This window comes from Dendrobates tinctorius, unplaced genomic scaffold (genome assembly GCF_039654945.1).
Source record: "Dendrobates tinctorius isolate UK_male_01 unplaced genomic scaffold, ASM3965494v1 ptg000044l, whole genome shotgun sequence".
Taxonomy (NCBI): domain Eukaryota; kingdom Metazoa; phylum Chordata; class Amphibia; order Anura; family Dendrobatidae; genus Dendrobates; species Dendrobates tinctorius.
The window spans coordinates 8,270,001-8,280,491 of record NW_027361712.1 but is presented as its reverse complement, the minus strand read 5'-3'; the positions used below and the strand labels follow the sequence as shown (position 1 = coordinate 8,280,491).

General features: G+C 42.3%; 1 protein-coding gene across 1 annotated transcript in view; it reads right to left on the bottom strand.

Annotated features, from left to right (window-relative positions):
- Positions 1 to 1,535: 1,535 nt before the first annotated feature.
- Positions 1,536 to 10,491, bottom strand: part of S1PR3 (sphingosine-1-phosphate receptor 3) — a 12,975-nt gene continuing 4,019 nt past the window's right edge. Inside the window, exon 2 of the mRNA XM_073575322.1 lies at positions 1,536 to 3,057. Within this exon, the coding sequence (XP_073431423.1) occupies positions 1,774 to 2,907 (1,134 nt within the window). The 5' untranslated portion in view covers positions 2,908 to 3,057 and the 3' untranslated portion in view covers positions 1,536 to 1,773. The remainder of the gene's footprint in view (positions 3,058 to 10,491) is intronic.

Sequence of the window (10,491 nt, the reverse complement as noted above, 5' to 3'; positions counted from 1 at the left end):
GAAAGGGGAAAACCCCAAGTCATATACATCACAATACCGTATAGTGGGTCTGGGTCACAGTAACAGTGATAACATAAAATGTAAAAACATATCTCTTTAATATAGCTCAATGTTTCCGTGTGTCTTGTGTATCACATACAGACCAGACACCTGAAGGTACTTATATCACTAGTGTATCTTAGGCTGGTTTCACATTTGCGTTTTTTAGCGCTGGAAAAAAACGCATATGTGCGCATGCGTTTTTCCCCTATATTTAACATGGGTGCGCATACCTGCGCGCTTGTAAGCGCATGTATGCGATTTTCATGCGCTGCGTTTTTTTGGGGTGTGCGTTTGTATTTTCCAGACGCAGCATGTTGCATTTTTTGGCCCTGCAAAAAAGCGCATGCGCACATATGCGCACGTTTTGCACTAAAAATGGCCATTATAGCCTATGGATGCGCATATGTGCGCACTGGCATGCTCATGTATGCGTTTTTTTGCATATGCGTTTTTTTTTTTTTAACCATGGAATTTAGGGGTTTGGGTTAGAGTTAGGGTTAGTTAAGGGGGTTTAGGGTTAGGGTTAGGGTCAGGGTCAGGGTTAGGGTTGGGGTTTGGGTCAGGGTTAAGTATGGTTTGGTTAAGGGTTAGGGTCAGGGTTAGGGTCAGGATTAGGGTTAAGTATAGTTTTGTTAAGGGTTAGGGTCAGGGTTAGGGTCAGGATTAGGGTTAAGTATGGTTTTGTTAAGGGTTAGGGTCAGGGTTAGGGTTAGGGTTAGGGTTAGGGTCAGGATTAGGGTTAAGTATGGTTTGGTTAAGGGTTAGGGTCAGGGTTAGGGTTAGGGTCAGGGTTAGGGTTAAGTATGGTTTTGTTAAGGGTTAGGGTCAGGGTTAGGGTTAGGGTTAGGGTCAGGGTTAGGGTTAGGGTTAGGGTCAGGGTTAGGGTTAGGGTTAGGGTCAGGGTTAGGGTTAGGGTTAGGGTTAGTTAGGGTTTAGGGTTTGGGTTAGGGTTAAGTATGATTTGGTTAAGGGTTAGGGTCAGGGTTAGGGTCAGGATTAGGGTTAAGTATGGTTTTGTTAAGGGTTAGGGTCAGGGTTAGGGTTAGGGTCAGGGTTAGGGTTAGGGTTAGGGTCAGGGTTAGGGTTAGGGTCAGGGTTAGGGTTAAGTATGGTTTTGTTAAGGATTAGGGTCAGGGTTAGGGTCAGGATTAGGGTTAAGTATGGTTTGGTTAAGGGTTAGGGTCAGGGTTAGGGTTAGGGTTAGGGTCAGGGTTAGGGTTAGGGTCAGGGTTAGGGTTAGTAAAGTCATGGTTTGGGTAGTGTGAGGGGCCACCTAAAAATGTTGGAAAAAAACGCAAACGCGGTAAAAACGCACTAAAAACGCATACAAACGCATAAAAACGCTGCGTTTTTTTCATGCATGCTCATAAAAATGCTTGAAAAAAACGCAGCAGTTGTATGCTTTTGTATGCGTTTTTTCAATGCGTTTTTTTGCGGGAAAAACGCGCTGCAAAAAAAAGCAAGTGTGAAACTAGCCTTAGTGTATTATAATGGCCAGATATAGACAAGAGTAAGGAATTCTTCAATGTAATGGTGTGGAGCATGCACTTTATTTCCTGAGTTGGAACACTTAATGAAAACATCGGAGTCCATGCATTAAATATAGAAATACATATTTTTATATAATCTACTAAATTGTCATAATTTAAGTGCAGAAAGAACTGTAGAAAATATACAGTTTCCATGTTCCAAAGCTCCTGAATGCAGAGCTGATCATGTCTCGGGCAGCAATCATTTGATGATATTCCCGTTCTGAAATGAAGATTCACTTTTGTCCTCTTTACTTTGAAAATGAGATTGTATAAAGCCTTTGTGTTTCGGGGAATTGCTGCCGCTGCTGCTGGATTTGCTCTTGCTCTGATCCGGAGTTGGCTGAACCGGTAAAGACCTTGAGGCACTGGATTTGGCCAAACAAGCGCACACAAGGCGGAAGAACGCCCGGCGCATCTCTTTGCTGGCCAGAGTATAGATAAGAGGATTTAAGGCTGAGTTGAGTACAGCTATGGCGATGAACCACTGTGTTTTATATAAGATCAGACATTCCTTTGCTTTACAGGCAACATCGATCAATAGGAGAATAAATAAAGGAGCCCAGCAGGCGATGAAGACTCCGACCACAATGACAACTGTCCTCAGCAGAGCCATGGATCTCTCCGAATTGCTGTGATTTGTGACTCTTCTGCTGCTGGACTTTACTAAGACATAGATCCGTGCATATAGAATGACTATGGCAATCAAGATGACTATGAAAATGCTGATGCAAAAGCCAACATACTTTTTAGAGTACAATGGTAGCACCGTGGAGCAGTCATCCAAGTGGTTCCGACAGTTCCAGCCAAGGATTGGTAAGGCACCCAACGTAAATGAAATAAGCCAGCAGGTCCCGATGAGGAGAAATACACGGTACTTCTTGTTGGCGTCATAAGGCCTCATTTTTATCATTGTCAAATGCCTTTCAATAGCAATGGCCAACAAACTGAATGTGGATGCACCGAGAGCCACAAACATACTGCCCTCACGTACGAACCAAGCGGTCAACGAGATATTACAGGTGTTAGCTCCGGACATAAGAATGTTTACTATGTAGGCAATGCCAGCTAATAAGTCACAAAGTGCTAAGTTGCCGATGAAAAAGTACATTCTGTTGTGGAATCTGTTATTTTTCCATATGGCGATCAGTACCATGAGGTTTTCCAATACTATAAAGCTGCATATGATCAGAAATAACCAACTAGTCTTGTCTATCTGATCACCGTTGCTTTTTAGAGATCTCCCCGTGTAGTTGTAGTGAAGTTTGATAGTAATGTCACATTTCTGATTTTCTTGGACAATCAGGCTTGCAGAAGTTATGTAATCAGCCCCCATAGTAGCTTGGAGTGTAGAAGAGACAGCTGTCCGTAATGCTGTAATTTATACACAATCCACAAGGGGGCAGTAGAGCCACATCTTCTGCAACTTCTCCTTAGAATGAACTCTAGGGAATAAGCTGGACATTCTGCAACGTAGCGGGAAATGCTGCAAAATAAAACGAAATATTTGAGTCTACAAGTATTTATAAACAGTACATTTTTTTCCCCTCTTACTTATTTCTCTTGTCTGTAATCAATAAACTTAAAAAACAATAAAATGTATATATTTTTGTGATGGCAGATAAACATATATCTTGTTATCGGTGAAGATCACATTTTTTGAAATTTTAACCGAGTTTAGGAAATTTTTCCCCAAAATCAGATCTACAGCAAATAAGTTCACAATGAAACACAGATATAAAAAAATAAAGATTATTATAAAGAGATACTCCAGATGCCCTGAAATGTTGCCTATCGCATTTTTAGTTCTTCTATGATTGTATCCAACCCCTTTGTAACCTGTTTAATATCCAATGCAAAAGCCTTAGTAATGTTAAAGTAACCTCACCATAGAAAATGGATGGTTACCGCTAGTGACCAAGAGCCCATTTAATCACAAAAACACTGACAGACTTTTCTTGTCATTTAAAATAAAAAAACGTACGTCGGTGCCATACCCAGCGGATGACTCTATGTTGCATAGCCATCATTTGCATCTAACAGCAGCTGATGTTAACCTCTTAAGTATCACTGTCAATCTCTGGTTTAAGATGCCAGGCCTGGGGGGGGTTGCTGTTCCATATGCCTATGGGCCCCCCCGTGACGTGATCGCGGGGTGCTGATGGTTTGCCAGGATATGGCTACACAAACCAAATTTTTCTTTTCAAATTTCAGATTTTTTTCACTAATTAAATGAAAAAATTTAATTAATTTAAATAAAAAGAAAAAAAAAATATCCAAGTTTAGTATTGCCGTCATTATACTGACCCAAAGAATCAGGTTGCTACGTCATTTAAAAAAGTAATAAACAATGTAAAACCAAACTTAAAAAAGTGGCATTTTTAAATTTTTTTTTTTTTAATTCTACAGCATTTGGTGAGTCCCCCCCCCATTTTCCAATACACTGTATATTACAATGAATGGTGTCATTCAAAATTACATCTTGTCCCTACAAACAAACAAACAAACAAGCTCTTATATGGTTTCAGTGAGGTGAAAAAATAAAAAAAGTTATGGCTCTTACAAAAGGGTGAGGAAGAGATGAACAATAGTGCAAAAATGCTAAAATAGCCTGACCATGAAGAGGTTAATGAGTTTTCCCATGTTGGACATTTATGATATATCGACGGGATATGTCATAAACATGTAATAGGCGTGGGTTCCACCCTAGTCCCCCATACTGGTGATTAGAGGGGGGGTCAGATCCCTACTTATCTAATAGTTATCGGCAATGCTGTTCATAATTGCTGCGCAGTAATCCCTTGAAGACATAGTTATACAACACATATAGTGCTGCAACATGTATGCAGAAGTTTGTTTTTAACCAATACTTGTGGTATGGGATACGTAAACTCCACATCATCTGCGTGATATTCAGGGGCCCAGTGTATGAAATGCTTGCAGAAAACAGGGTGTGTATAGCGCCGTACTACCGGGTTATAGCCTGTGTGCTTCTCTATGGTGCCTCCCTTGTATTGTGTCTGTAATACAGAGATTTCTTCCCTAAAATCAGAGTTTTACAATTTCTGTACTTTCACAATCATACATCAGTCACTGAAAAATTACAGCATACTTCAGTGTGAAATTGGAGGGAGGGCGGGTATGTAAGCAAATTGCCCAAGGAAAGCATATAAAGCAAAAAGCATATAATGAACAATAAAATAGCAATATTTTATTAGAAGTACTAAAAGGGACAAACAGTACATTTAAGACAGTACCAGTAGTGCATGGTGATGAGCCAAAGAAAATAAGTGGCACCCCCAGTTGATGGGCAAGACTAAAATGTAATGCTGATATACTATAAGGATAGAAGGTTTAAAATGCAAGCAACTAATGTATCACGCACAGTAAGTTTGCATCCAAACAAATAATCATGACTGTATATACCATATTCCAATGATTCAACACGGCTGAAGTGCCTATGGGTCGCCCTCCCAGGGCTGCGGGGTACTCGGTACCGGTCCGGTATCAGGGGGACGTGTCACAGCAGCGGTAACCCGGACCATGGCCCTGGGCGCCCAAGCAATGGCGGGAGATGTTGTGAATGGTGGAATGTAGTTAAATTAATAGTTTGTGACGCCACCTGTGATGTTCGGCAAGGGAGGTGTTAAGCCGACGCTGCAGACAGATCCTCCGGGACAGATGGTGTGGTGCAGCAGTGGTGGTATAGCCCTCCACAGGCAGGGCTGTTGTCCCAGGGCAGTGAAGATGTGGAGACACTTAGATGTATAGTGTCCGGCGCAGGGGATGTAGCAGTGTCAGGCGGACGGACGCAGGAAGGAATGGAGGACACCAGGGCATGTAGTTCCAAAGCTTTACTCACAGTCTGTAGTGCCCGCTTCTGTGCCGTGTCCTCCGGGTCTGGGACTCAGTCAACCTCGAAGCAAGATGGAAAGCTCCCTTCCACACTCCGCCAACTTATGTGCCTTTTCTGAACATCTCCTCTATGGCGCCTTTAAGTGTGAAGATCTCCTAGTACTGAGTTACACTGGAGTTCCTCCTGACAGATGTTCCCAAGAACTCTACTTGCACGGCAGACAGCTGTAGCCTGCTTCGGGGACTCTCTACTCCTAAGTCCCGGCTCTCTATCCGTGTTGCTGTTGTGCCCTCAAGTCTTAGATGGGAGTAGTGCATTTACAGCCCACTACTCCACCGGTGTCTGCTGCAGAACCATTAGTGTTCATACAACCTCGGGGACCGGGCCCCGGCCTTGCGCTTTGAACTTCTAGGCAGGGTTCTTCCTCTAACCCAAGTCCTCTGTGTTCCCTTTTACTCCTACGTTCCGTACTTTTCTTTTCCCTTCTATGGAAGCTCAGGCTTCGGTTCAATGTCCAGTTCAATGTCCTCCTCCTTCTTTCCTTTCCTTTCCCGTGCCAGCTGGCTCAGATCACTGAGGCAGCTGCAGCACTCCTTTCTACATCCCTTCTTCCAGGGATCCCCACTCCTCTCCGAGTGGCCTCCTCTCCTCCTCAACCTCTGAACTCAACGGAACCTCAATCCTGGAACTGTCCCGTTCTTTTATATCTAGTCTAAACTCCACCCACCTCCCAGCACGTCTAGTGTTCCAAGCAGGGAACCACCAAAGGTGCTCTGCTACTCTCTAAGCAAGTAGCCGCAATGTGGTTATGCTGAACTACTCTATTCTGTGGGGTGCGAGTGTTGGAGCGTGGTCAGGAGCCTCCAACTTACCTGGATGGTGGAGCACCACACCTTAGGAGAAGGTGCAGTACCTCTGTGGCGACTGAGCCTCAGGGGCGCCACACCTACAATGCATCTAAGGTACATCACTAAAGTGTGGATATTTGACCCATAGTATCCTAAATAGATATCACAAATATAGTTAGCATGTCTTACCAGAAACCATGCGATGGTGCCACTTCCCACTGACGAAGGCACGCCGCTGAAACACGCATAGAGGAAGTGGCACCATCGCATGGTTTCTGGTAAGACATGCTAACTATATTTGTGATATCTATTTAGGATACTATGGGTCAAATAGCCACACTTTAGTGATGTACCTTAGATGCATTGTAGGCACTTCAGCCGTGTTGAATCATTGGAATATGGTATATACAGTTATGATAAGTTGTTTGGATGCAAACTTACTGTGCGTGATACATTAGTTGCTTGCATTTTAACCCTTCTATCCTTATAGTATATCAGCATTACATTTTAGTCTTGCCCACCAACTGGGGGTGCCACTTATTTTCTTGGGCTCATCACCATGCACCACTGGCACTGTCTTAAATGTACTGTTTGTCCCTTTTAGTACTTCTAATAAAATATTGCTATTTTATTGCTCATTATATGCTTTTTGCTTTATATGCTTTCCCTGTTTCAGCGCAGAACAGCTATTTACACAGTCCTACTTGGGTGCTACAAACAACAATATTAACACTAAAATATCTTTTCTACTATATTACACATATACTTTATATATCTTCTGATTTGCATCAACATTTGCTAGGGATTCAAAATTTTGCTGAAGTAAATAGCCAAGTAGACTTCAAAATATATCCATGTGTAAGAGCTCTTGTACATATATGGTTTATCCACTGTCTGGAATTTAGCCCTAATTCCTCCAAATTCCAGCCTAATATATTAATGTCCCTATTATGAGAATCTAGAACCCGGGAATACTTACAATGTGGTTTTTAAACTGAAGATGCAATTAAGAATAAAATGTGTTTAATTCCGTCTTCTGATGGTAATTGTGTAGATGGAACTCATTATAGGCGGTTTGGTGCATAAATGGCTGCTCTGGGAACCAACTAACGTAGCTCTCAGCCGGATGCTGGACATGGCTTATCATTTGTGTCTAGCGTAGAGCGGTGACCCTGATGTGAAGGAAGGCCAGCACCCTGCCTTAGGCAGCGGTTAGCATGAGGAAGGTGCAGGCATTATGGATGCTTTCTTATTTAAATTAGGCAATAATTAGTGATCAGATTGAATCTTGTAGAAGAATGACCTGGGTGATTCCTAGGCCGGACATATCACTCGTAAGACCGTCATTGTTCTTGTCTCCACTCAATATTATAGAAAACTCAGACATTCTCAAAAAATATATATTGCATATATAAGAAAACAAAGATGGGAAAATGGAAAATCTTATGCAAGCTAACAGAACGGCCATATTCTCTCTACTTGAAGCACCACTCCAGCATTTTTTACTTTTTGCAGCGCTGGAGTGGTGTTACTAATCTAAGGTCCCTGATCCTAGTCTTATACTCACCTGCCGACATCTTCACCTTGTATCACCTTCGCTTCTGTTAGTCTCCAGCAGATTGTGGCCTGCCGGATCGCTCCGGTGTTCCATGGAGCGAGACAGAGGTCCTAACTCAGTGCAAGTTTATGAGCCTCGGTCTGGCCTCATTCTGGCTCTCATAGACTTGCGTTGAAAGCTTATGATGTAATTTATGAATTCCAGCCAGTCAAGAGGTTGCAGCCACAAGATAGCGCTGCGGACCGGAGCGGCGATGAAGAAAGATGAAGACGCCAGAGGGTTAGTATGTGACTGGGTGTGGGGACCTTACATTTGAAGCACCACTCCAGCACTGAGAAAACAACAACTCTAGAGTGGTGCTTTAAATGAATGATTCACACAAAATGTATTTGATTAGTGATGAGCGAGTGTACGCGTTGCTCGTGAGATTTAGTTTTTGAGGCTGCAGCTGCATGATTTGCGACTGCTAGACAGCCTGAATACATCTGGGGGTTGCCTGTCTAGCAAACGCAAATCATGCAGCTGTGGCTATGAAAACTAAATCTCCGACCACGCCAAAATACTCGGAGACCACTCGACCATGCTCGCGAAAATGCGAGCAACGAGTATACTCGCTCATCACTATTTTTCATTTAAAAAATTGTGTAAAAGACCCCAGACACACAGTTTTGACATGCCATTTTTAGTACTTGTGCCTTCCTATGGGACATTGGGCCATTGTTCCCTCATTAGAAACCCACTTGTTACCGCTGTACTCTCTATAGTGCGGGGTATTTTCTGACATAGGCCTCCAACACATACCTCTGCTGTTAACCATATAGTGCCATGTAACACAGCGACAGACACACATACTGTATATGATGCCTCCTGTGCAAGAACAGTATATGCGCCCATTGCAGTCCAATAGCTTATCCTAATGCCCCCCTTTATGTGGCTGTGACAGAGGCTACTTGCTGCTTTGGAGGTGGTAGGGGCCCCTTTTCCTCTTGGATAATAGTATGTCCTTCCTTGATACCTCGCTTTCTGCTACATTTTTTGTAGAGGCTGACTGTAGAGGAAAGCAATACCATCCTAATGGAGCCAAAAAGGATAACAGCCAGGTCAGTGGGGACTTCTAGCTATGTTCAGCACATGTGCTCAGCATGCACCAAACACATTCACATATCATAATGTGAACAGAGGCTTAGGAATTTGTATCTTTCACCAATTTCAGTCAATGTTCTCTTCCCTGATATATCTGATACTGCACTGGTTGTAATTAACTTTTAGGCTGACAATCATTTAGACCATAAACATCATTGATATATATGTAGATTTGGATTTCCAACATCTTTGTTTTGATCAGCACATCGTTGCCACTGGAAAGATTTGCATATTTGCAAAACAAGCGGCAATTAAAAGGGGCAATGCGCCGCCATTCACAGAGAACAATGGCTTTGAAATGAGAGGGTGCACTCTCTGCTTACATGTGAAGAGGGTCCAGAAGAATAGCTTTAGTCACAGTTACTGTTAGGCTAATAGGTGGCCTGCAGAACTTCATGGCCTGGAGACGTGAATCCAACCGGTCAGGATTGCTGTTAAGGGGAGCTCTGCTTTGTTCTTATGATTGGGGCACTTGGTGACCTCGAAATGATTCACTCTTTCTAAGTATGATTTCATTTTCTCAATTTAATGATCTTGCTCGTAGTCATGCTTTACACCAATCTGATCTGGGATTCTAAGGACAAGTTCAGCAAGAAGCAATGCGTGGCTGATGGAGATATATATATATATATACTGTATATTGTGCAACTGACAAATTGTATGCAAATAGAACTATGTGATTTCCTAAACCAAAGCCCAAATGTGCAGCTTTCTGTTCATTTTCAGCCTGCAGACAAGCAAGGCAGCCTTAATGGGCCCTGGAGATAATATGTTTATTGATGGAGAACCCTAACATGACCTACAGATTCCTATGGCTCTGAGACTTTTCTCAAGTAACCTATCCTATTTCATCTTGAATTCCCCTGGTGAATTTGCTATAACTACTTCCTCTACAGCAAATTCCATTCTCACCGCTCTTTAAGGAACAGATATTTCATTTTACTTATTACCTTCTTTGCCTAAAATCCATGTAATTATTTTTTGGGCTTAATTGCCTTATGCCAATACATAACAATGATAAAAGTGCAGATATTTCGATTAATGTTTTTCACCTTCAGTAAAGTCTATTATCTAAGCTGACTTGCACATGATGGAAAGTATTGAGCCAATTGCTAACTTGTGTCTCTCGGATAGACTACAAAACTCTCAAAATAGATATTTGGTGCCATAGCATAGCAATGTCCTGTAGACCACGGCCATGGGCACGCTGCGGGCCATCACCAGGAATTTCAACCTTCTAGTGGAAGGTCTATGTGGACATAAGACAATCTGAGCACATAATATTCTAACGCCATTAGTTCTCCTGGAGATCATTTAGTCATTAATGCTTCTTACAATCGGCTAGAGAAAAAATAAACGTAGAAAAATTCAATAGATTCAAACAGATTGATTGTCCAGTTTTGGCATCCATAACAAGTACCGTCCTCCAGCTTGGTGAACTATAAATGGTCCATTAGCGGTAATGGTCATTTTTGGTTTATGTTTCGTGTTTCTAGAAAGTTGAAAACCAATATG